General features: G+C 48.2%; 1 protein-coding gene across 4 annotated transcripts in view; it reads left to right on the plus strand.

The window, feature by feature from the left end:
• The first annotated feature begins 2,331 nt into the window (after positions 1-2,331).
• SCUBE2 (signal peptide, CUB domain and EGF like domain containing 2) overlaps positions 2,332-27,331 on the plus strand; it is a 63,631-nt gene continuing 38,631 nt past the window's right edge. For all 4 annotated transcript variants that reach the window (XM_040988958.1, XM_040988956.1, XM_040988957.1 and 1 more), the window contains exons 1-5: positions 2,332-2,446; positions 3,460-3,582; positions 14,898-15,023; positions 18,555-18,689; positions 25,393-25,518. In XM_040988958.1, coding sequence (XP_040844892.1) covers positions 2,332-2,446; positions 3,460-3,582; positions 14,898-15,023; positions 18,555-18,689; positions 25,393-25,518 — 625 coding nt within the window. The remainder of the gene's footprint in view (positions 2,447-3,459; positions 3,583-14,897; positions 15,024-18,554; positions 18,690-25,392; positions 25,519-27,331) is intronic.

The raw sequence follows: 27,331 nt of genomic DNA on the forward strand, positions 1-27,331 counted from the left end.
GGTTTTGAGAAGTGGTAGGAGGGTGGAATTGATTGGCCTGTCCAGATTGAGTGGGCAGGGAAAGAGACTAGGGTCCAGGTTTCTGATAGGGTGTGGGCAGAACAGCAGGGCTCTTCTCTAAAAGAGAGCAGAAGCGAGCTCAGGGAAGAAGATGAGCCCTAGTTTGAACACTGGGATTGGAGGGACCTATAGAGTCAGGGTCACCATCCAGCTGCAATTTGATGCATGGGACTGGGTTGGGGGAGGGAGAGGGGCAGACTCAGGAATGGAGAGATTGAGTGACACACCCAGGGAGAGGATGTAAAGACAAGATGCCAAGAAGATGATGGAGAAGGAATTTTCTAGGTGCTTGAGCCAGGGAAGGGAACTCTCTGCACAGGCAAGAAACAGTACCCCAGAGGCTGCTGAGGGGTTAGGGAAGATGGGTGCTGGGTTTCTGGGAATGCAGGTTCACGCAGGCTCTCCCGGTTTGCCCACAGAGCCTGGGCTGGCCAGGCAGCCTCTCCTGCAAACCCAGACACAGTTCACAGCGTCTCAGCCTGCAAGGAGAGGGAGTGGAAGTGTCAGCTTCAGCCCAGGAAGTTGGTGAGAACCTCAGCTGTGCAGCAGACAGCAGCCGGGGCATGGCCAGGATGCCTGGACCTCTGAATCCAGCTTGGCTCTGGCAACCTTTCTCCAGTGGATTTTCTCACATGTAAACCACGTTACTTTAATCTCAAGTCTCAGAGAGGTGGTCCAGGACTCCAGGAGCCAACCAGCAGAATGCATGTTTGGGTGAAAGTAAGGGAAAATGGAAGAGATTCACAATATTTTTTGAGATCTGTGCCAGTGGTGGACTTTTCCGGAGAGGATGAATGTTTTAAGACTATATCTCCAAACAAAACAAAGCAAAACACCCACTCTTGTTATTAGTGTTCCTGCTGTTGTATCAATTTAGGGAAAAACAGGGAAAAGAATAAACAGCCCACATCTTATTTCTTGAACAGGCCTAGAGGGCTGAGAAGGCCTTGTTAGACTTTAATGGGCAGCTTTATGTAGCTGTATGCTTTGACTGGCGCTAACGAGGTCTGTGGAGCACACAATGGGCAGTTTCAAGTTGGATCTTAAAAGAAATAACTTTGATCATTTCAAGAGCAATGAAGCCTGCTACAGCCGAGAGAAAAGGTGGCGGTAATTTATGGCCACCATTAAGGATGCAGAGACAAAGGCAGGGGGGACGAGAAAACGTTTCACTAAGTGAAGATTTACAAATGGGTAACATCCATCCCATTGGCCAGAAATAGCTAAGCACTCCTCTTGGCACCCAACAAAAGAGGGTGGAGGGTGGGAGGGAGAAGCAGAGGAGAGAGGGATGCAACCTGTCTGTCTGCGCCAGCCATGAAAAGGTCTGAAAGAAAGCAAGCACAGAAAAGTTACTTTCTCAGATACTCCATCTGCCACACCCCCTTTGGGGGCTGGGACCTCTGGGCAGCTCTGAGGGTGGAGGGCTCCAAGCGAAGTCTTAGGTGTTTATTATGTGTTTTTGTGCATGAACCAGGTGGACAATTTTTGTGACATTCTTTTTTCCCCCCTGACTACCTAAGAGCACAGAGAGGGAGAATATGAGAATACTAACAACATCAAACCAACTAGGAAAAGGTGGATTCAATATGGGCCAGAGAGCCTCACTGCACACCATATTTGAGGGCCTTGAGAACGACTCTGTCCCCAGAGAGCTGCTAAGGATACAGGGTTCCAGCCACCTGTGTACCAGGAAGGCCCACTGCTCCCATTCCCCTCCAGCCACCTGCACCTCCTCCCTGGAAGGGGAGAACCCCAAAATGGCGTTGGGGTTGGTGAACTGACAGGACGCTTGTGATGTGAGGAGGTGTGTCTCAGTGTTTCCTGCCAGAACAGCTGAGGGTCCCCACACCTGAGGACCGGGTCAAGTTGGAGGCCGCAGCAAAGGCAGAGGGAGGTAGGAGCCGGGTGCCCCGCGCGATGTGGCCAGCATGGGGGCAGGGCTTACCAGCTGCTCAGGGCGCGGGTTGGGTGGAGGGCATGACGACCCGCCCTGAGGGGCTGACAGTGCCCTCGCCCTCGGGCCCGGTGGCCGCGCCCTCTGCCCGGGCAGGGAGGGGCGCCAAAAGGGGCGGCACTGCCCCCTGCGCCGCCCGCCCTGGCCCCGGGGAGGACCGTGTGAAAATGAGGCCGGGGCTCGGGGGGCGGGCGGGGCCGGGTCCGCCAGGAGCGCGCCGGGCAGGGCGCCCGCACACCTCCCGGAGCCACTGCTGCGTTCGCCACGCTCGCCTCCCGTGCTCCACCGCCACTGCCTCTGCCGCTGCGCCTGCCATGGGGGTCGCGGGCCGCGGCTTCCCCGGGCCCGCCCCGGCGCTGCTACAGATCCTGCTGCTGCTGCTGCCGCTGCTGGCGGCCACCGTCCTTCCCGGCCAGGGGCCGCCAGAGGGTGAGTGTCCAGCCTGGGGCGCACCTGGCACGGCTCTGTGGCTCAGAGAAGGAGTTCCCGGGTCCGTCCTGAGAGGGTCCACGCAGCCCTCAGGAGCCTTCACCCACACCGGCGGGGCTGAGACGCCGCCGCGGCTCGGGCCCTCCCTAGGCGCAGGGCTTGGGTCTCTCACAGCTGGCCTCGGACCCGGCCGGTTGACAGTTCCCGCCCTGGCCCCAGCAGCCCAGGGCTGAGCAGTGCGAGGAGCACCCCAGGGCTTGTGCCGGCGGGGTGGAGCCCAAGGGCCTGACGGGCACCGTGCCTGAGGCTGTGCAGCCGTGCCCGCACTCTTGGCCTCTGGGGCCGCGAAGCGCTCCTGCGGGTTTCGCGCTAGGCTCCCTGGCACTTGGCGAGCTGTGGAGCGCGCGCAGCCGCTGTTGGAGGGGCCAGGGGTAGCCTTAGGCCGCTGGGGGGCAGAGCTCTGGGCGCAGGACACTGAGGCCACTTGAGTTGCAGATCCGCACCTAGGGGTGGTGTCAGCACTGGGGCGGGTTTCCCGGTTGAGAGGGGGAATGGGGCTGAGGTGGGGGAGAGGGTCAGGCTCTCTTGCACCCCTGGTCCTGGAAGGACTGACAGCTGCCAACTTTCCAGAATGTTCAGCAGGCATTCACACGGGCTTCTCGTGTCCCAGGTAGGGGCTGGCTTGTCTGTTGTCAGGTGAGAAAATAGAACAAAAGCTCTGTGTGTGGTGTTGTGAAAAAGGGGATACTCCCCACACCTCGAACAAGTGGCAGGCTCCCTGGAGGAGGTGGAGTAGAGTTAAATCTCCAAGGCCTGTAGAGAGGGTGGTGGGGATGGGGAATTGCAGAGGCAACAGACCATGTCTGACAGTGGTATGGGTCATCCCTGGGCTGGCCAGCATGGGTGGCGGGAATGGGGTGGACAAAGGGCAGTCAGTGCTAGGGAGGGACTGGGGACGGTCACACAGGTTTTCTTGGAGCAGCATTTGCAGCGGTCACTGTGCTGTCTTACAGATGTGGATGAGTGTGCCCAGGAGCTAGATGACTGCCATGCTGATGCCCTGTGCCAGAACACACCCACCTCCTACAAGTGCTCCTGCAAGCCTGGCTACCGCGGGGAAGGCAGGCATTGCCAGGGTGAGTGACTTGGGGCTGTTGGGGGAGAGCCAGCAGGGCACAACCCAGCTCCTTAACTCGCCAAAAATTTTAAAGATGTATCTGAAAGGCAGAGTGAAAGAGAAAGAGAACCTTCCGTCTGCTGGATCACTACCTAAATGGCTATAAAGGCCAAGGCTGGGCCAGATCTCCCCAAGCACTTGGACCACCTTCTGCTGCTTTTCCAGATGTGTTAGCAGGGAGCTGGATTGGGAGTGGAGCAGCTGACACCCAGCTTTAGGGTATACTCCAAGGCATCCTGCCTTATCATCGGAGTTGCAAGTTCAGAGTTCACGCAGAAAAGGTGTGTGCAGAGGGATATTGTAACCCTCAGTGCACTCAAAGAGTGGACTCTGCCTGCTGGGAATTAGCTCAGTGTTGTGAGCTGTAGAGTTCAGACCACAGACTGGGCACTCACTGGTGGAGGTGGTCCTCTCGAGGGGAAATCTCTATACATGGTACGAGCTTGGAGCCAGTCACATCCACCCATTTGACAGATGGGAACACTGAGGCCCAGGGACTTGTGATCAGTGTCATAGGCTACAGGTGGAAGTCCAATCTCCTACCCCTCCCCCTACTGTGTTCCATCCCACTTTGCATCCTCCTGGTCACTGTCTCTGTGTGTCTATCTTGGGTTGGATGAGCAATCTTAACATTTATAGTGACCCAGCTCAGGGAGATGTTCCTAATGCGTGAAGTCACCTGACTTCCCAACCTCTGGACCAGACCTTCACAGGCGTGTTGGTGGCAAGAGGCTTACAACTCTGTAGCATGTGCATAACTGTGGTGGGAACTCATCTGAATATGAGCAGGACTCAAACCCACCTAGTGACCAACCAACCACTGCCTCCGAACCCTTGGACGAGCACATTAGCTTTTGTAGATTAGGAGGAGTATTTTGAATACATACTTGATTTGGTGCCACTTCATGATCTAGTCTTCAAGCCCATCTGTTTTATCTCATGGCTTCTGAGTAATAAAGATTCTTGGTACTGGAAGAGTGTGTAAAGGCCAGTGGTTCCTGGAATGTGGTAGTCACTCAAGCCTTCTTTTTATGTAATTACTAAAGCTTATTTTTATTTTGAAATAAGTTAGAAAGAGCTGGAGATCTTTCATTTGCCAGTTCACTCCCCAAATGCCTGTAGTATCTAAGGTTGGATCAGGCTGGATTAGGCGGGGTCAGGCTGGGTCAGGCTGAAGCCAAGAGCTAGGAATTCAGTCTGGATCTCCCGCCTGAGTGGACAGGACCCAAGTCCTTGAGCCATTGTCTGCTGCCTCTTAGGGTCTGCATTAGCATGAAGCTGGATTGGAAGTAGCGCCAAGTACTCCAATATTGGCTGTGGGTGTTCCAAATACTGCCTTAGCTACTCTACCAAATGCCTGCTCCCATTCTTGCTTTTTAATCAGTCACTTTTTTTTTAAAAAGAAGGATTTATTTTAATTGGAAAGGCAGATAAGATTTATAAGGAGAAGGAGAGACAGAGAGAAAGATCTTCCATTCCCTGGTTCACTCCCCAAGTGACCACAATGGCTGGAGAGGAAGACATCTAAAGCCAGGAGCTTATTCCTGGTCTCTCATTCAGGCTCAGGATCTCAAGGCTTTGGGCCATCCTCCACAGCCTTCCCAGGCCACCAGCAGGGAGCTGGATGGGAAGTGGAGCAGCCAGGACAGGAACTGGCACTCATATGAGATACTGATGGGTGCAAGGGGAGAATTTAACCATTTGAGCCATCGTGCTCATCTCAATGTAAGATCTTTACACCTAGGTAACCAAAACTACAAATGAAATATCTATACATAAAGGGTGGGCTCTTGGGAGTCCAAAGCAGGTCTCCCATGTCAATGGCAGGGACCTACTTAAATCATACTCTGCTGCCTCCTGGGGTCTGCATTATCAGGAAGCTGGAAAATGGAAGCCAAGTTTGGAATTAAGGCCATGTCTTCTGATGTGGTCTGTGGACATTGTTACTGCTGAGCCAAGCACCTGCCTCACACAGGGATTGTTGGCTCTCACCTTGCTAGAAAGGAAGGAGACTGAGAGAGAACACAGAAGGCAGATATGAATAACAGGTAGGATGCTGATGAACAGGTCTGGGTCTGGTGACACCCTGGAGAAAACTTACCAGAAGTTCTCCTTTTGTCTGGTGAGCAAAGCCCTCCCCTCTCCTCTCCAGCCAGACTTGGTGTTCCTTTCTAGAAGACTTTGTATTTCTCTGAGTTCACTTTTGCTCAAAGACAGAGCACATATTCTTTTCCTTTCTTTTAATATGATTTATTCATTTATTTACTTACTTATTTAAAAGGCAGAGTTATAGAGAGAGGGAAAGGGGAGAGAGATTTTCTCTCCATTGGTTCACTCCCCAAGTGGCAGAGGCCCATGTACTTATGCCATCTGCTGATTTCCCAGATATATTTCCAGGAAGCTGGACTAGAAGTGGAGCAGCTGAGATTTGAATCAACATTCATCTGGGATATCAGCATTGAAAGCAGCTTCTTTTTAAAAATATTTTATTCATTTATTTATTTATGTATTTATATTTATTGGAAAGTGAGATATACAGAGAGGAGGAGAGAAAGAGAGGAAGATCTTCTGTCTGGTGATTCACTCCCCAAGTGATTGCAACTGCCAGTGCTGTGCTGATCCGAAGCCAGGATCCAGGAACTTCCTCTCACATGGTGCAGGATCCCAAAGCATTGGGACATCCTCGACTGCTTTCCCAGGCCACAAACAGGGAGCTGGATGGGAAGTGGAGCAGCCGGGATTAGAACTGGCACCCATATGGAATGCTGGCGTGTTCAAGGCAAGGACTTTTAGCCTCTAGGCCATGGTGATGTAAGTAGGGAGATACAAATTGGAACTACAAGGAAGTCTTGCTCATCCTTTGGGATGGCTACTCTGCAGAAACACAGAAACAGTGTCAGCAAGGAGAGGCGAATGAGAACTTTGTGCACTGTTGTTCCTCAAAAATTTAAAAATAAAGTTATCCTTTGATCCAGAATTTTTCTTCTGGGTATTTACTTTAAAAAGTTGAAGAAAGGGTCTTAAAGAAACATTTGTTTTCTGACAGTCATGGCATTATTCACAGTAACTGGAAAGGTGAAACAATGCAAGTATCCCTTTAGCGATGAAATGAGTAAGCACATTGTGGTATCTGCTAACAGTGGGATATGCTCAGCCTTCCAGAGAAGAAAGTCCTATCACATGGTGCCATATGCATGAGTTTTCTGAATATTATGTTAGGGGAAATAAGCCAGTCACAAAATGTCAAAGAGTATATGATTCCTCATATCAGCTTTTAAAAAAACCGTAGAGGCAAAATGTAGACGGATGGTTGCCAGGGCTTGAGGTTGGGAGATGAGGAGTTATTGTTTAATGAGTTATAGAATTACAGTTTTGCAAGATGAAAATATGTACGAAGACGAAAGGTGGTCAGGGCTGCTGCATAGCTAAGAATGTTTCAGTAACGCAGTGCCCTGTAAAACAGAGAAGTGATTGCCACACTGTTTTCTGAAGTGGCCGTGCCCCTGTTCCCATCAGCAGCGTCTGATGGCTCCTGTTGCGCTATAGCCTTGTCGGCATTGCTTCTTCTTTTTTGTTGTGACCGTCGGTAAGAGAGAGCTGTTGTCTCATGGTTTTATTTTGTATTGCTCTATTCACATAGGGGGTGATTTTCATGAGCTTGTTAACTGTATTACATCTTGGGTGAAATTCCCTGTTAGATCTTTTGCCTATTTGAAAAGTGGATTGCCTGTCTTCTCATTATTGGGTTGCAAGAGTTCTTTGTAAAACCTTGTATTGCATGATTTGCAAATATTTTCCACAAACCCAAGGCTTGTTTTCTCATTTTTTCAAAATAATTTCTTTTGAAATGCAAAAGCTTTTAATTTTGAGAGAATTCAACTTGCTAATTTTGAAATTTATGAATTATGTGTTCATGGTTGAAACAAATAAATGTCCAAGACTGAGGTCTCAGTGATTGTTCTCATGGATGTTCTCTTAGAAGCTTTGGGTTCTGATTCTGACATTTAAGTCTCTGGGCCCATTTTGGGTTGATTTTTGTGTGTAGGGTTTGAGTTGATGGTCTACAGTCATCTTTTGACACATGGATATCCAGTTATCTCAGTAACATTTGTTGGAAAAACTGTCATTTTCCCAGTGAATTGCTTTAGCACTCTTGCATGGAATCAAATGACCATAAATAATTTAAGGGTTAATTTAGGGGACAACATTATGGCTAGTAGGTTAAATTTCCCCCTGTGATGCCTGGCATTCCACATGGGTATCGGTTCAAGATCCAACTGATCTATTTCTGATCTAACTCCTTGCTAATATGCCTGGAAGCGTGGTGGAAGATGACGAGGTCCTGGGTCCATTTACCCCTCCTTAACCTAAATAAATGAAGCTCCTGGCTTCGGCCAGGCCCAGCCCTGAGACTGCAGCCATCTTGGAGTGAACTAACGGGTAAAAGATGTCTCTCCCTCTATGTGATTCCCTTGCTCTCTCTCAAATAAAAATAAATAAATACATCTTTTTTTCAAAAAAGGGTTAAGGAGAAATTAAGATGGCAGGATAGGGTAAGGACACATTTAAACAGATGGAGAAACATTAGCGAGTGTGAAGCAGAGAGGACACATTTCAGGAAATAGGAGAGGACAGAATGACAGCAGAGGGGCACCTGGAGACCGACAGACACGGGAAAGCAGTGGATATAACTGTGTGAGGCTGCAGTGACTGATACCAAGCAGCATTCAGCAAACAGCCGGAACTCCACCAGCAATAAGGTGGAAAAGGACTTTCACTGGGAGCTCAGGAGGTGAACCCAGACAAAGAACTGCCCGTCCTGCTGGTCTGTTTGATTTCACCAGGAGCAGAAATAGAGTGGCAGATCCCAGATGGGCAGTGTAGGAACAGGGTGGATTTTACAGCCTAGTCAGCCGCCTAGAGCTGAATCGGTGCCATTTTGTCTAGAGACAAAGGCTGTTGGGACAGGACTGCACATGCACTGAGCTGAGTGAACTCACTTCTGGCTCAGTGAACTGCAACAATGTGGCAACCTACAGGTTCCACCCAAGATAGGTCCTGGTATCCCTCAGACCTGATGACCAGCAGATCAAGAACTCTAGTTGTGGCACATCAGGCACCATTTTGTACAGTGTGGCAAAGGCGTTAAGACTGCAGGGACAACAGTGAGCTGCACATGTGCTGAGCTGGGAGCAAACTCACTGAGATCAGTGCATTGTACTGGTCCCACAGGGAAAATAATACTGACTTGGCATTGTACAGGTCAAAAGAGGTTCGTGTGGTTCCCAGACCAAACAGCCAACAGATTCAAGCAACAACCTAACTATATGGGACTCTCTGTATTTCCCTAATCCTGGGAACTGTTCAAACCGGAAGTGGGAGAAAGGTTGTGCAGAAAATGGTGCAGCCTCAGCATGGTATCACAGGAGGTAGAGAGTGATGAGCCAGAAGCTAGGGCTACAGAGACAATGGTGGAAGTCTAACATAAGAACCCAGTCCTGGAACTCACTGGAGGTTGTGGCACAAGTGACTACAAACAAGAGCTGTGTACCAACCACAATAAGTAAAACTGAATTATAGATCTGTGGGTGACACAGCTAAGAATCCTGTCGCAAGGAGAATAATTTGCTAACCAGTAGTACAATGACCAAGAGCAAAAGAAGAGACAAAGGCACAATGATATTACTGAACATTCCCCTGCTAAGGAGCAGAAGCCTTTGCCAACCTCAGAGTTAACTGAGGAAGACATCGAGAAAATGGGGGACACAGAATTCAAAACACCTGTTATAAAGCTTCTTATCAACAACGAGAAGCACATAAAGCAGGCATTCAAGGAATTTAAGGAATATGTCACACTGGAAAATAATCCAGTGAAAGCTAATATATCAAAATGAAGAATACAGTGGAGAAAATTAAAAGTACAGTGGAGAGTCTCCAAAATAGAATGAAGCAAGCAGAAGAAAGAATCTCAGAATTGGAAGGTATCTCCTGTCACCAGGGGGAAGCAAACAAAAAGCTGGAAGCAGAGCTTCCAAAAAAAAAGTACTTAAGAATTGAAAGACACTATTAAGTTGCCAAATATAAGAGTTATGGGAGTCCCGGAAGGTGCAGAAAGAGAAGTTAGGTTAAAAATGTATTTAATGAAATAATCAAGGAAAAATTTTCTCATCTGGAGAAAGAATTGGGAAACAAGATCCAGGATGGGCACAGAACTCCCAACAGAGTTGACCAAAAGAGTTCTTCACCACGACATATGATAATCAAGCTCTCTTCAATCGAACATAAGGAAAAGATCCTTAAATGTGCACGTGAAAAAAATCAATTGACATATAAAGGAATGCCAATTAAATTCACAGGAGATCTCTCACAGGAAACTCCACAAGCAAGAAGAGAATGGAGTGACATATTCCAGATTCTAAAAGAAAAAAATTATCGGCCTAGGATAACATACCCTGTAAAGTTTTCTTTCATCTTTGAAAATGAAATAAAATTCTTCCAGAGTAAAGAAAAGCTAAAAGGCGGGGCCCGGCATGATAGCGCAGTGGTTAAGGTCCTCCCCTTTCACACCTGGGATCCCATATGGGCGCCAGTTCTAATTCCAGCAGCCCCGCTTCCCATCCAGCTCCCTGCCTGTGGCCTGGGAAAGCAGAGGACGGTCCAGGGCTTTGGGAACCTGCACCCGCGTGGGAGACCCAGAAGAGGCTCCTGGCTTCGGATCGGCATAGCATCGGCCGTTGTGCTCACTTGGGGAGTGAATCATCGGACGGAAGATCTTCCTCTCTGTCTCTCCTCTCTGTATATCCGCCTTTCCAATGAAAAAATAATAAAAATAAATCTTTAAAAAAAAAAAAAAGAAAAGCTAAAAGAATTTGCCTCTTCCAAACCTACCCTACAAATGATACTTCAAGATGTTCTCTTGACAGAGAAGAGGAATAGCACCCAACAAAACGAAAGGCAAACAGGAAGAACACCCCAATAAAATAACAACAGTAGACTAAACCAATGAGCAACCCATTCCTAAAATGACAGGACCAAAGTACCATCCATGTATATTTAACTCTGAATGTAAATGGCTTAAGCTCAATCAAACATCATAGATTAGTAGACTGGATTAAAAAACAAAACCTATCTGTTTATTGTCTGGAGGAGACACAATTCAACAAAGATCCACAGAAATTATATCACATGAGTTTTGTTGTTTTCTGTTGGTTTCATCTCTTCAAAACACTTTCTTCTGATTAAATCATTCAATGACTCGTAGATCATGCAGTGGCATCATTTTCTTCAAGAAGGTTCTTGATTTTCATTTCTTCAGCTACACGTTAGTCATTTAATAGCATGTTGTTTAACTTCTTGGTGTTGTTAATTTCTTTTTTCTCCTGGATGTTGAGTTTGTTTTGTGGCTCTTCATTTAAGGGAATGTATAGTAGCTGTGTAATGGAGATTGTCATATCTAGTAACATGTCATTTAACTTCATGGCATTGTAAATTTCTATTTTTCTTTCTATTGTTGATTTTGTATCATGACTTTTCATTTGAGGGAATGTATAGTAGCTGTGAAATGGAGACTAACATCCAGATGTGAGGATGCAGTGTAGTATGCATTTCTGCTTCCAGACAAGGATGGACTTACAGTGAAACTGTTTACTATATCTTGACAATAGGATTCTGGACTCTGCCATTGTCCATGCTCGCAACAATGGACATATGACTGAGTATGAAGAACTATATGTTACAAATGAAATAAAGGAACTAGGTGGGGGGGGAGGGAATTGGGAAGGGGATAAGGGAATATGGAACTGTATCATACAATAATAGCAATAATAATAAAAGGTAAAAAAATATATGAATGAGTGGTAATTTTGTCCTGTCATTTTAGTAATGGGTTGTTCATTGATTTAGTCTTCTATTGTTATTTTACTGGGATGTTCTTCACATTTGCCATTGATTTTGGTGATTGCTTTTCCTTTTCGCTGTCAAGAGAACATCTTTAACCATCCTTTGTATGGTAGGTTTGAAAGAGGCATGTTCTTTTAACTTTTCTTTACTGTGGAAGAATTTTATTTCATTTTCAAAGACAAAGGAAAGCTTTGCTGAATATGTTATTCTGGACAGACAATTTTTTCTTTTAGAAACTGAAACATGTTGCTTTCTCTTTTGACCTATAGAGTTTCCTGTGAGAGACCTCCTGTGAATTTAATTGGCATTCCTTTATATGACAGTTGTTCTTAATTTCTGATATACCAGCCTTGATTTGCTTTACTGCTTCCTTAAATTCTTTGAACTTTTGCATTAACTTCTCATTTTTGATCATAATCTTTAAAATGAGTCTTATGGACTCTGTATCCCTCATTTTCTTGATGTCTTCCTCAGTTAACTCTGAGGTTGGCAAAGGCTTTTGCTCCTTTGCAGGGGAGTTTTCAGTAATATCCATTGTGCCTTTGTCTCTTCTTTTGCTCTTGGTCATTGTACTTCTGGTTAGCAGAGTCTTCTTCTTGGGGCAGGTTTCTAAGCTGTGTCACCCACAGGTCTACAATGCAGTTTTACTTATTGCAGTTGGTACACAGCTCTTGTTTGTAGTCACTTGTGCCACAACCTCCAGTGAGTTCCAGGTCTGGGTTCTTATGTTAGATTTCCACCGTGGTCTTCACAGCCCCAGCTCTTGGCTCATCACTCTTCACCTCCTGTGATTCCATGCTGAGGCTGCACCGTTGTCTCTGCAACCTTTCTCCCACTTCCGGTTGGAGCAGTTCCCAGGTTTAGAGAGACATCAGGTGTCCTATCCAGTTAGGTTGCTGGTGGCGCTGATCTTGCCGGAACCTGTTGGATGTTAGGTCTGGGTGCCACACGAACCTATTTTGACTGATACAATGCCACAGTCGGTATTATTTTCCCTGCGGGACCTCAGCGAGTTCTCACGAGCTCAGCAAAGGCACAGTTCACTGTTGTCCCTGCAGTCCCAAAGCTATTGCCACAGTGCACAAAATGGTGCCTGACCTACCACCACTGCAGTTCTTGATCTGCTGGCCGTCAGATCCGAGGGCTACCCAGACCTGCCCTGGGTGGAACCTGTAGAATGCCATGTTGTTGCAGTTCACTGAGTCAGAAATGAGCTCACTCTCAGCTCAGAGCATGCTCCATCCTTTCCCTTGCCCTTTCCTCCTTACGCAAAATGGCGCCCAATTCAGCTCCAGGGGGCTGACTGGGCTATGAAATCCACCGTGTTCTCGCACTGTTTGTCTGAGATTTGCTGTTCTGTCTCTGCTTCTGGTCAAATCAAACGGACCAGCAGGACGGACAGTTCTTTGTCTGGCTTTACCTCCCAAGCTCCCAGTGAAGGTCCCTTCCCACCTGGTTGCTGGGGGAGTTCTGGCTGCTGGTGGAGTTCAGATGGCTGTGCTGGAGTATCAGTCACTGCAACACCACACTGCTGTGCCTGCTGCTTTCCTGTGTCTGTCAGTCTCCAGGTGCCCCTCTGCTGTTGTTCTGTCCTTTCCTATTTCCTGAAATATGTCCTCTCTGTTTCATCCTGATTAAATGTTTCTCCGTGTGTTTAAATGTGTCCTTACCCTATTCCGCCATCTTGATTCTCCCACTCATTCACATTAACCCTGAATGTAAATGGCTTAAACTCATCAAGCAAGCGTCATAGATAAGTAGACTAGATTAAAAAAAATCCATCTTTTTGTTGCGTACAGGAGACACATCTCACCAATAAAGATCAGTGGAAAATATATCATGGATTTTGATGGTTTTTCTTTTTTAATTTTCATTTCTTCATAACACTTTCTCATTGAATTCTTCACTGATTCATAGATCATACAGTAGCATCATTTTCTTCAAGATTCTTGATTTCCTTTTTTGTTTGTTCAGCAACACATTACTCATTCAGTAGCATGTTATTTAACTTTCATGTCATTTTTTATTCTTTTTTTTCTTGTTGATTTGTGTTATGGCTTTTTACTTAAGGGGATGTACAGTGACTGTAGTAGAGACTGTCATATTCAGTAGCATATTATTTAACTTCATGGCATTGTAAATTTCTATTTTTATTCCTGTTGTTGGTGTTGTACTGTAGCTTTTCATTTAATGGGATGTATAGTAACCGTGTAATGGAGACCATCATATCCAAATGTGAGGATGTATGCAGTATGCATCTCTATTTTCAGACCGAAGGTGGACACCCAATGAAACTGTTAACTGTATCTTGACAATAGGATGCTAGACTCTGTGCCATTATCCATGCCCATAATAATGGACATATGACTATCTATAAATAATTATACTATAGTAATAATACAGGGGAATTTGGGGGGGGGTGAATTTGGGAATGGGGTAAGGCAAATTCCAGGGCCTATGGAACTGTATCATAACATAATAAAATAAAATAAAATAAAATAAAATAAAATAAAATAAAATAAAATAAAATAAAATAAAATAAAAGGGTTAAGGCTTATAGCCTGGGAGAGCATTAGAGGATGGCCCAAGGCCTTGGGTCCCTGATTCCAGGTGGGAGACCCAGAGGAGGCTCCTGGCTCCTGGCTTCAGATCAGCTCAGCTCCGGCTGTTTTGGCCACTTGGGAAGTGAATCAACAGATGGTAGATCTTTCTCTCTTTCTTTCCTTCTCTCTGTAAATCTGACTTTGCAATAAATAAATAAATAAACATAGTTTTTTTTTAAAAGGATTAATTTCCCCATTCTCAGTTTGGTTTTATTGGTCTATATGACTGTCCTTATGCCAGTTTTGACAACAGTTTTGACATTGTTTTGACAACTATAGCTTTCTAGTAAATACTTCCAATCTTTTTTTTTTTAATTTGCATTGACTTTTCTGAGTCTTTCATGTTTCCCTATAAATTTTAGGAATTGTTTTGTCAAGTTTTGACAAAAAAAAAAAAAACCTGAAAACCCACCTTATTTTTTTACATGAAGGCAGCATTGTATAAATACTCTTTTACATTTTAATTTTTCCATGTAGTAGAATGTCTTAGAGATCTCTCCAAGTCTGTCTAAGATCTTCCTTTTTTTTTTTATAGTCGTGTGGTACTCCATCAATCAAACGTGCTGGCATTCAATCATTTCTGGTGTATGCACCTCTGATTTGCCTTTAGGATCATCTCATCACATCAGTGCTACTGTGAATAACCTTATTGCCTTGTTTTTCCTGGTGGGGGAGATATCTTCAAGGCAGGATGCTGGAAGAGGATGGCAGACAAGGTGACTGCTTCTGTCTCCACCTCAAAGAAATAACACCTGGTTGTTTTGTTCCCCAGACATTGATGAGTGTGAAAATGAACTCAACGGAGGCTGCGTCCATGACTGTCTGAATATTCCAGGCAATTACCGTTGCATCTGTTTTGATGGTTTCATGTTGGCTCACGATGGTCATAACTGTCTTGGTAAGGAGAGCCGAGCAATTGGCATTTCTCTTCTCCCCATGCTCCAGCACCTTCAGCCCTTTCTTGTCTTCTGTGAAAACATACTTATGAAGACAAAAGGAGAGACATGAGTTTCTGCACCCTTAGAAACCAGACACCTTGACTAAAAAAAAAGCAAACGTACAATGTTCTAGTTTCTATATGATTTTTCATGATGTAAATCCCTTGGTCCAAGGAGCTGGCTGGGCCCAGTTGTGACTCCTTGCTGATTTCTTAGCACAGTCTTGTCCCCTCCAAGATCTTTGCTCTTCTGTGGAAAAGGTCCCGGCTTGTAACCAGTGCTTTAAGGCTGTGAGTGTGTTACTTCCAACAATGAGGCAGCACTTCTTCCTCAGAAGATTCCCAGTGTGTGCCTGGGCTGCAGCTAGAGAGGCTCCCACCTAGTGGGATTTGTTTTTTGTTGTTGTTGTTTGTTTGTTTGTTTTTATTTTTGTTCTTTTTTTAATATTGAGAGAAAGAAAATCAGATGGAAAATTTGCATTTTGCACAAAGCAGAAGCATCTGTGGGCGATCCAGTCTTTAGTGAGAGACCACAGGGTGTGGGGTCTTGGTTCCCGAGACTAGTGAGAGGGCAGCATGCAGCAGGAGCAAGCTCCTGGCAGGGGCTGAGCTTGGTGGCTTCAGATGCTGCAGCCATGTGGCTGGCAGGTTATGGCAGACGCCAGCACAGGAGATTCGGGTGTCAGGGCCCTTGGATGCTGGTGAGCTTCCTGTGAGGGAGCCTCCAGACCTGTGTGTGGGGCCGCTCAACCTTCCGAGCCTGCCTCTGTCCTCCAAGCCAACAAAAGGACAACTGAATGACCGTTTGACCAAATGCTCTGAGAATGGCCTGCAAGGCTCTGAAGAATGTACCAACAGGCCCTACGTTTTGTGGGTAGGGGCTCTGCCATGTGTAAGGGAAAGATTTTCATTTTGGACTTGGCTTTCCAGTAGCCTTGATCCCTATCAGTGTCACCAGGGGTCCCCCACCTCCCCTCTATCGGACTAGGTCTTTGTTCCCTGCCTGCACTCTGTGCAGCTGTCAGTGCGATCTGATCAGAAGCCAGGGGACCATGACACCTCGCAGGTGTCCCCAGCAGTCAGTGTCACAAGACAAGTCCTGCAAGCAAGATTCACGAGGCAAGGGGCAGAAGCATCAAAGGGGCAGGGACCTGGGCTGGGCTGGGACAGGGCAGGGTGGTGTCTGGGTCCAGCCCCAGTGGAAATTGGGGGACCCACCTCTTGCCCTGTCTCCACTGACACCAGAAATGTTTCAGTCCTTGTAGTTTCTTGGGCTGTCCCTGCAGACTTGGTAGCTGGCATCTGCCTGCATGGTGGCTTGGAGCATCCACTATGCATGTGTGTGCAGGGGTTAGGGGTTCTGTAAAAGGAAGGTGTGAGAGAATCAATCCATTTAGACTGCAAACCTGGAAGCCCTCTGAAGGCCTGCTTATGGGGCAGCAGGCAGGTTCCTTCTTCTCTGGGAGGCCCCCAACCCCTACAGGAACAAACACACACATACACACATGGACTTTAACCCCCAGTAGGTAGCCCCCAATGCCTACAGCAGACTCTCTCTCCTACACCTTAACCCCTAGTAGATAGCCAACAAGCACCATTTAGCTCTGGTGTTAAACCTGGCCCTCATTCTAGAATCTTAAAAACCACCTACCTGGACTTCAGTTTCTAGTTGTGGAGGATCTGGAGCTGCCCCAGTTATAGGGCTTCATGCATTACAAGTACCAGTGTGGCTTATCCAACCTCCCTTTGCCTTAACCTAACCCATGAGCCTGAAAGTGATCCAGGTGACAGGCATCTCTCCTATAGCCAGGGTCATAGCTGTTGCTTTATAATATTGGCCTGGGCACATGCACAGTGGTACACACACACACACACCCTTGCATAGCTCTAGTCCTCCACACAGAGGGCATGGCCCAGCCCTCTCTGCTCACAGCCCAGGCGCGCGCGCGCGCGCACACACACACACACACACACACACACACACACACACACACACACAATTGTCTAGCTCTAGTCCTCCACGCAGAGGGTATGGCCCAGCCCTCTGCTCACAGCCCAGGGACACACACACACACACACACAAAATTGTCTAGCTCTAGTCCTCCACGCAGAGGGCATGGCCCAGCCCTCTGCTCACAGCTTTTCCAAGATTCCACCAGGCATCTCTTGCCAGCCTTGCCTCTTGTCTGAGGGAGCACCCAGGCCAGGTGCGCCCCGGCGTGGCTTGCCCTCTGGAATGTGCCTCCCTCATGCTTTGGCACAGATGGAGGCTGCCGGTTTGTTAGGCTTGCAGGGGAATGGCTCGGGTCCCATCAGTTTAGTTAGGCATCTGCTTGGTAGTGTGGGAGGACAGATGACTGCAAGATCTGAAACTTGAAACCAGATAACAGATATGGAAATGGGGATTTTCTTGTTAGGAATATGCCCAGGAGCCAGCAATATACATGGGAGAAATTAGGCTGGGGGACATAGCTAACTTTGATATCAGCCTTTCCCAGGAGCCTTGGTTGTGTCTGAGAGTCGTCTGGAAGCTTTCCTGTCTTTAGCCCTATCAAGGCAGTGCATGCCAGCCTGTTGGTACAGTTACTGTCCAGTGGCCCAGCACCTGCTGTTACCCCTGTCCTCATGGGGTATGCAGTCTAGAGGTGATGGATCAACATGGGGGGCTTTGAGAACACAATTCAGTGTCATGTATGTTAATACAGCTATGCGCAGGTGTCAGATTTTGAGGGGAGGTGTTCCCCGAGGGCTGCCCTGTGGGTGTGGCTAAAGCAGATCAGGGTGGACCTGGAGGACCTCCCCACCTCTGATGCCTCCTCCTCTGGACTTCCTGGCCATGCTCTCGCTTTTGATTTTTTTCTGCCTGGGCATTGTCCAGAGTGCACCCCTGCTGTCCAGGCCAAACTCAGCAGCCTTCGCCTGGCCAGGGTGGGTAGTGGGGGTCCTTTCCATGTGACCCTGGTTTGTCTTCCCCACTGCATCTCCCAGAAGTTCCCTACTCATACTTTTGCTCAGATCAGGTGAGTGGTCCACAGCTGGCTGAACAGCCTCGGCCATCGGGGTCTCCTGCAGCCAAGTCCCCTCTCATAACTTATCCCTGTAGAAATTCCTAACAGCTCGTGAGCTTTTCCAGAAAACCCTCCCAGCTAGAAGTCACCCTCTGTCCTTGTTCTGCCTTCTCCCAGAACCCTTTGTGTCTTGGTCTGTTCTGCCCCGTGGAAGGATAGGCACCTAGAGGAGAGAGTTTTCTCTTGCTCGCTCTGTTTTGCTGCCTCCTTCAGCACATGCTTAGAAAAGAAAAAGTGCCCCAGTAACACCGCACGACCATGTGTCCCTGCCACAGGCCCAGTGCTGTGGCCTTGTGTGATTCTGAGTGCTTCTATGGAGCCAAGAGGGGGCTGGGGGTACCTCTCCCATGGCCACTGGGTGGTGTGGAACTGCTGGAGGTCCTGAACCAGCAATGAGCAGTGTCTGATGCCTCTCTCCCCACAGATGTGGACGAGTGCCTGGAGAACAACGGCGGCTGCCAGCACACCTGTGTCAATGTCCTGGGCAGCTACGAATGCCTCTGCAAGGAGGGGTTTTTCCTGAGCGACAACCAGCACACGTGCATCCACCGCTCGGAAGGTGCTCACTGCTGTCCTGGGTCGGGGAGGGGACTGGGCCTGTATGCTGCGACTTCACACAGGGCAGTTAGGCAGCCAGAGGGCTTAAGACCAGATCCTGTGGCTGGGGTGCTACAACCAGATCCTCCAATATCACCCCTTCTCGCAGCAAAATCAGCAGGAAGGGCTGGGTGAGGGAGCCCACAGGCCCTGCCCAGCTCTCTCAGTCCCCCAGCTCCAACCTCCTCCTAGAGTATGTTCCACATGTGAACTGCATCTCAGGACACACAGGACTGTGACCTGCCCAGGTTTCCTGAAGGTGCTGGAATTGCAGTAGCAGCAGCACCTGCTCCTTGAATCGGTGCTTTTCCATGCACAGTCCTATTTCTAAGCCCCCAGCTGGCTCTGGCCTTTCCCTGCATCTTGGACTTTTACAGCCATGTTCCTGGGGCTCTGGCCCCGAGGACTCCCTCCTGGCTCATGGGCCTTCCTCACTGTGGCCCCTTCCACTGTGGTTGCCAGTTGCTGTTGCTCCCTAAGTTTGCAGGAGACCCTTATGTGGTCTTCTGTTCATCTTGCAAATGAATTTACCCCTTCTAAAATTCCTCTGTTTGAATGAATGCTTTGGATGGAGAAGCATCAAATATACATGGCTGTCATGTTTAGTTCCTTTAAAAAATGATTTATTTTAGTTTTATTGGAAAGGCAAATTTACAGAGAAGGAGAGACAGAAAGAAAGATCCTTTATCCACTATCTCACTTCCCAGATGGCTGCAGTGACCGGAGCTGAGCCTGTCAAAGTCAGGAGTCAGGAGCTTCTTCTGGGACTCCTATGTGGTACAGGGTCCCAAAGCTTTGGGCCATCCTTTGCTGCTTTCCTAGGCCACAAGCAGGGAGCTGGATGGGAGATGGAGCAGCCGGGACACAAACCAGCATTCATATGGAGTGCTGGCCCTTGCAGGCAGAGGATTAGCTTGCTCTCCCACTGCAACAACCCCAAATAATTTTTTTAGGATGTATTTACTTACTTGGAAGGCTAGAATGCAGTTAGAGAGAAAACACACACACACACATATGCACACACCCCCTTTCCATTTGCTCATTCACTCCCCAAGTGACCATAATGATCAGGGATGGGCCAGGCCCAAACCAGGAGCCAGAAGCTTCTTCTGATCTCCCATGTGAGTATAGGGTACTGAGCACTTGAATCATCTTCTGCTTTCCCGGGCACATTAACAAGGAGCTGGATCGGAAGTGGAGCAGCTAGGACTTAAACAACATGGAAAGCTAGCATCACAAATGACAGTTTAATCTGCTTCCTCACATGCTGGCCCTATGCAATTATTTTTAAAGTGTTTATTTATTTATTTTCATTGTATTTGAAAGAGAGACAGAAACAGAGACAGACAGACACCTTCTCCCTGATAAATCACTTTCCAGATGCCCATACCAGCCAGGGCTGGGCCATGCTAAAGCTAGGAGCCTGAATTCAGTTCGAGATTCCCCACATGTGTGACAGGAGTCCGAGTACTGGAATGATCACCTCTGCCTCCTAAGGTATGTATTGGCAGTAAACTAAATTGCAGCAGAGGACCTGGGACTCGAATCAGGGGCTCAAGCCAGGATACTGGTGTCCAAAATGATGCTTTGGTGCCAAAGGCCCACCTGCCCTTCAAAAATGATTTTACAGGAATGGTACTTTGTGCCTCAAGCCTTGTTAGGATGAATGGCTGTTGAGTACTAAGCAGAATTGTAGGAGAAAGCAGGGCCAGGAGCGTTGATGGCTGTCACCTCCTGGAACCTGTGTCCTCAGGAATCGGGGCAGGAGAGGCATACACTCATGCTGCCCGTATTCCTGTGGGTTTCTTACTCAGGCAAGCACCAAAGTCCTGTGAACCCCATGGAGCTGGGGGTCACCTGAGATCGCCCTAGGTGGGGCTGGCAGAGTGACACAGCAGGCTAATCCTCCGCCCTGTGGCACCGACATCCCATGTGGGCATTGGTTTGTGGGCTTGTTGCTCCGCTTCCCATCCAGCTCCCCGCTTATGACCTGGAAAAGCAGTGGAGGACGGTCCAAGTCCTTGGGCCCATGCACCTATGTGGGAGACCCAGAAGAAATTCCTGGCTCCTGATCAACTTAGCTCTGGTTGTTGCAACCATTTGGGGAGTGAACCAAAGGATAAGACTTTCTCTGTTTCTCCTTCTGTCTCTATAAAATCTGTGTTTCAAATAAAAAGAAATAAAAATCTTTAAAAATTTTTAAAAATTCATTTTTATTAGAAAATCATATATACAGAGAGGAGCAGAGACAGAGGTGAAGATCTTCTGCTCATTGATTAACTCCCCAAGTGGCTGCAATGGCCAGAGCTGAGCCAATCTGAAGCCAGGAGCCAGAGGCCTCTTCCAGGTCTCACACATGGGTACGTGGTTCCAAGGCTTTGGGCCATCCACAGCTGCTTTCCTGGGTCACAAGCAGGGAGCTGGATGGGAAGCAGGGCAGCCAGGACAGGAACTGGTACCTATATGGGATCCCGGGCACATGCAAGGCGAGGACTTTAGCCACTAGGCTACCACACCGGGCCCAAAATAAATAAAGATCCCCATGGCACAGAATGACTCAAGTCTCAGGGTGTCTCCCCTTTTGCTTTCTGTGCTTCCCTTCAGGTGCTGGGAAAGGAAGGGTCCCTGGAGGGCATCCCCTGGACACTCCTAGAAGGGGTCTCCCATCCCCTGACTCACAGAGCAGCTTGGGGGATGCTTTGCTACTCCTTCAGCTCCAGCACCAGGCCCAAGCCCCCAGCTTGATGCAGGACACTGGTTCCTTGTAACAGAAGCAGCTGGCTCTGCAGCCTGTGTCATCTGAATTCACCGCAGCTCAGATGCTCTTGGATCCCCTAAAAAGTGTTGGAAATGAACAGACCTGGCTGGAACTCAAACCTGAAACCCGAGACCTTGAATTGTGATGTTCAGTCATGTTTCCACCTGATTGGCTTGGCAGACCGTTGGTCACTGGGGCCCACAGCAGATCATGGTGGTTTGCATGACCTTCCATGCTGTGGGTCTTTCATCCTCACTCAAGCAGCCTGTCCCCTGTCCTCTAGGCCAGGATCCTCCAGGTACCTCTGAGAGCCGTAGGAACGGTATCAAAATAGGCCCTAGTAAAAACTTTTAAAATCTTAAGACTTTTAAAATCTCCAAAGGGAGTAGCAGGAAGCCCTTGTATTTCCTAGCACTGCTGCTGCTGTTTGCAATGATTTTGCCTAAGTGTTCTTCAGCTCAGGAGTGCTGGCAGCTGGTGCTGAGGCTGAGCCGAGGCCACCGACTGTTTTGTCCCAGCCTTTATCCAGAGCCTTTGTGTTTCCGCTGTGGAGTGAGGGTTGGCTACAGGGCAGCACCTCAGCCCAGCCTGCCTTTGTTCCCTTCCACAGGTGTTCCTCTTACTTGACCTGCCTTGAGGATATGTGGGATGGTGCCTGGGTTGGGCACAGGTCTGTTTCCCAGGGTGGCAATGTTGCTCACCCCTCATCTCAAGGCATGTTTTTATTTTATATTTTTGGTTTTCAGAAAGAACCTTCAGGGGAAGCCTGGGGCCTGGGGAGCACCAGCATGGGGTCTTTCCAGTGTTTCTGGAAACACACATCTTTGGACGTGACTGCCAAGTCAGTCTCTGGGACTTTGGCGGGGCCTCCTCCCAGTGTGGAAAAGATCCACCTGCTGCCCCTCACGGGGCCTTGTGTACTGTCAGGGTTCCTGGAGAGAGACGTTGTGTTTACTAGCCAAGAAGCTGTGTTTCCAGAGCCTCCATTGCCTCCATTGCCTCCTGGGAACTTCAGGTCTGGCACTGTTTCATAGGATAGCAGGGGGCAGTTTGTCTTTGTGCCCCAGTGGCCTTGGATCTTGAGGTGAAATGTTCCTTGTGGAAATGAATCACTCCAAGGCATAAAGGTCACTTTAAGATTTATTTATTTTTATTGGAAAGGCAGATTTACAGAGACAGGGAGATACAGAGAGGAAGAGCTTTCATCTACTAGTTCATGCCCCAAGTGACCACAATGGCCAGAGCTGAGCTGATCCAAAGCCTGGAGCCAGGAACTTCTTCCAGGTTTCCCAAGAACCTGGGCCATTCTCTCCTGTTCTGCCAAGCCATTAGCAGGAAGCTAATTGGGAGTTGGAACATCTGGGACAGGAACTTGTACCCATATGGGATGCTGGCGCTTGCAAGTAGAAAATTAGACAATTGAGCCCTTGCAGATGCTTCAACAGACTGGCAAGCAGAGTGAAAACAATTCTTGAGAAGCTGACCCGTGGAGGAGTGTTCTCACTTGGAGTGACCACCGCCCTCTGTTGGACCCTGTCATATTTGCTGTTGCTCTGGTCATCTCCAATGCTCTACAGAGCCAAAGACAAACACAGTGCATACCAGGCCTTCCATAAGCTGCCCTTGTGTCCTGGGGAATAAATACTAACATCCTCACAAGGTGCAGTGGGGCAAAAGGCGAGAGCCTCCCACCAGTCCGGCAAGGTCCTTTCCAGGTTACAGATAGCATCTTTGGCGTGGGGGACTGAATCCCAGCCACTTCAGCATACTGAGTGCTGGAATGCCCGCAGCTCCTAATTAGCAGATATCACCTAGGCAGCTCTGAAGGAGACACAGGAGAGCAGGGGATGGCTTCCCCCTTGTGCTCTCTATTGGAATCGGAACGGCATCCGTTTGTGTCAGGACAGCTCTTCCAGTTAAGCACAGACTGGTGACTCTGGGGGAAGGGGCTGGAGAGACTTCCAACCTCACTTGGTTAGGGCTTCCAGGGCACCCTGCAAGATGGGCTGGACTCTCTTGCTCAAAACAGTGCTGCTTTCCATACTGGAAGGTGTCTTGTGAGTTGAGAGTCGATGGGAACTACGTCACTCATTGGAGAGATATTCTGGAGTTCACTAAGCAGACCATGCAGTGCATGGACAGGCCCCAGTAATGCAGCCTGCATGGGCCGTGTCTCTGGGGAGGATCCAGTTCTTCAGAGTGCTGGCAGACAACAGGTTGCCTAAGAGCCGATTTGAGGAGTGAACATTTGGCCTAGAGGTTAAGATGCCTCTGTGCCACGACAGAGTACCCGTGTTCAACTTGTGCACCTGTTTCTGACTTCGGCTTCTTACCAATGCTGAACTTCCAAGGTAGCAGTGATGGCTCGAGTGTAGGAGGCTTTGGATTGAGTTCTTGGCTTCTGACTTTGATTCTGGCTCAACCCCCAGCGTGGATTTGGGGAAAATGCAGAGGGAGATTGAATTTTTTTGAACATTATCTTTAAGAGTTGAATGTGGGTACTAGCATTATAGTGTAGTGGACAAAGCTGCCACCTGCGATGCTGGCATATCATATGGGCACCAGTTCATATCCTGGCTGCTCCACTTCCAATCCAGGTCCCTGCTGATAGCCTGGGAAAAGCATCAGAAGATGGGTGAAGTGCTTGGGTCCTCATCATCCATGTGGGAATCTTAGAAGGGGCTCTTGGCTTCAGCTTGGCCCAGTGCTGGCCCAGTGCTGGCCCTAGCGGTCATGTGTGAAGTGAATTAGCGGACAAAAGATTTTGTTTTCATTTTGTCTCCCCTCCTGTCTCTGTAACTCTGCTGTATTTTAGATAGTTAGATCTTTAAACAAAGAATTAGATAGCATCACTATTCTCTCTGTAGTCTTTCTGTCTAAAAAGATTTATCTATAAAAACGCTGAGTAACAGAAATAGAGAGATGGAGAGAGGGAGAGAGAGCGCGAGCTCTTCTGTCTGCTGGTTCACTCTCCCAAAGACTGCGATGGGCAAGGCTGGATCAAACTGAAGTCAGGAGCCAGGACCTCCTTCCGGGTCTCCCATGTGGACGGCAGAGACTCAAGCACGTGGGCCATTAGTTATTGCCTCCCCAGGTGCATTGACAAGGAGTTGGACTGGAAGCAAACAGCCTGGCTGTAGATATTACTGGCAGAGCTTAACATGCCATAGCACTGGCCTCATCCACAACTTTCTTAGGAGGATTTTCATTTTCCCATGCATTCTGAATTATTTAATTTAAAATATTTATTAATTGTGAAAGAATTACAGACAGAAAGGGAGAAACAGAGAGAGAGAGAGAGAGAGACATCTTCCATTCTCTGGTCCACTCCACCAGAGGTTCTCAAGGGCCACTGCTGGTCAAGCTGACGCCAGGAGCTTTTTTTGTGTCTCCCACCTGGATTGCAGGTGCCCAAACACTTGTTAATCTTCTTGGGTTTTTCCCAAGCCACAAGCAGGGAATTGGATCAGAAATGCAGCAACCTGGGCATGAACCGTTGCTCATCTGGATGCCGGAGTTTCATGCAGTTGCTGTACCTGCTTGGCCATATGTTGGCCCCTTGGTTTGTCTTCTCATTCAGCCAGTGGGTGAAGATGTGGCAGGGTTCAGTCTTCCTTCTGGATCATGGGGTCTGTACCCCTAGGACTGAGCTCCAGCTTGTTATAAGGGCTCTTGCATCTTCAAGCAAGTTGCTATTCGATCTCTTGCATAATTTTAGAAAACATATCTCTGTTAGCTGACCAAGCTTGATTTTAATGACATTCTTTTCAAATTGAGGCTGCCAGAGGTTCAGGCAGACAGTGTTGTGGGCCAGTCCTCCAACCCGAGCAACGACCCGGGGGTCATGGTTGGGGGATTGGGGTTTTTGTCGGTGACTGGTCACCTGCTGCATGCTGCTGTCTTGCAGAAGGCCTGAGCTGCATGAACAAGGATCACGGCTGTAGCCACATCTGCAAGGAGGCCCCACGGGGCAGCGTCGCCTGCGAGTGCAGGCCTGGTTTCGAGCTGGCCAAGAACCAGAGAGACTGCGTCTGTAAGTACAACCCTCCCTCATGCAGGGAACATCCAGCAGATACCTCCTGTGGCCTGGCTTCAGACACACTGTGGCTGAACTCAGCAGCAGGCTCCTGCAGGATGTGGGAGGAGATGGGCCACTGCTGAGTGACTTGCTGCACAGGTCACATTTCCTGTAGGGACGGGAAATGCTGTTTTCTAAGGACCTAACCTGAAAGGAATGAAATCCAGGAGGCAGGAGGGTGAGTGCAAGGGGTGGGGGTCAGGGAGCAGGTCTTTGTATTCTGTCTGAATAAAGTCACATGGCCTTACCTAGCCAATCTCAGCTCTTGATGCCACCGGGTGTCTGTGTCCTTCGGAAGCTCCTGGTTGTCTCCCTTCTCCAGAGGTTAGGATCTTGGCATTTTGTGGGGGGTACTGCCCATTCTTAGATGCCTCTAGTCCTTTCCCAAGCCCACCTACCTCCCTGGCTGAGTGAACTCTGCCATACTTGCCTTCTGCTGAGGACCAGGATGAAGCTCTTTCCCAGGCTGGGCTCTCCAAGAGCTGTGTCTCAGCTGACTCCCAGCCATGGAGGACTGTTCTGAGTGGAAGGCTGTGGGGGAGGGCACAGTACCACAGGCACAGTGGCAATGAGTGGCTAAACCACCTCCCGTTGCTCTGCAGCACCTCCAACGCCTTCCCCAGCCCCCAAGCCATTGAAAGGAGGGCCACCCAGATGTGTCATGGAGATCCAGGAGCTAAACATCACAGGTTTCTTAGGGGCTGGAGGCAGGGCACCTGTCTGCTGACTTTTCAAAGTTTAAAATGTTCTAGAGATATTATTAACAAGAAAGACCTGCACCCAAGCCCGGCTGTTAGCTGTCTCTCCTGTTCCTGGGTGGTTACTGACCCCAGGCATACCCTACTGTTCCACAGCTGTCATCACAGACCACTTTCTCATGTCCCCAATATGTAATTAGGTTTTTTTTTTTTTTTACCAATTAGAAAAATTACAAAGGCCCGTGAAAGAATTCAAACACTCCAAAGTGTACAAAGAGAATGTGTGGTTTTCCTCCCTCCCAATTCATTGCCAGAGGTAACTGCTGTTCACAGCTTGATGAGTAGATAGTTTTGTAGTTGGCTTTTTTTTTTCTTTTCTTTTTTGGCCTGTGATCAATGCGTTTGTACCCAGTTTTCATAATTATTGGTTAAGGTAGCATTAATGGGACCCAGAAAGTCATCATTTCTTCTGATTATCTTCCCTTCAAAGTCATCTAGATGGAATCACGTGCGAGAAATCCCAATGTGTGAGTGCACGGACAACTTAAATATTGTCTGTTTATTCCTGCTGTGTGTCCCAGTGCAGTGCTGGAAAGTTTTCATAGGAAAATTTCTCTCAATAGAGCAAAGCCATGGTGTAGATATAATCCCCCTTCCACCATGAACATCTGCCTCAGAGATCCCATCTTTTATTTGAAAGGTAGTGTTACAGAAAGAGAGGGTAGAACGAGGAAGCATGAGGGAGAGAGAGAGGAGACATTGAGTTCCATCCACTGGTTCACTCTCTAGATGGTTGCTGCAGCAGAGCTGGGCTGATCCAAAGGCAGGAGCCAGGAGCTTCTTTCAGGTCTCTCACGTGGATGGCAGGGGTCCAAGTGCTTGGGTCATCCTCCACTTCTTGCCCCAGGTACATGAGCAGAAAGCTGGATGGAAAGTGGTGCAGCCAGGATTTGAGCTGCTGCCCATAAGTGAAGCTGGTGTCAGCCTCTTAAATAATTTTGTTTAAAAGCCAGAGTTAGAAAAAAGAGAGCCAGAGGGAGAGGTGCTCCCATCTAGCCAACCCTGCTCAC

This window comes from Ochotona curzoniae, unplaced genomic scaffold, assembly GCF_017591425.1.
Source record: "Ochotona curzoniae isolate NIBS_2020 unplaced genomic scaffold, NIBS_Ocur_1.0 contig_517, whole genome shotgun sequence".
NCBI classification, from domain to species: Eukaryota; Metazoa; Chordata; class Mammalia; order Lagomorpha; family Ochotonidae; genus Ochotona; species Ochotona curzoniae.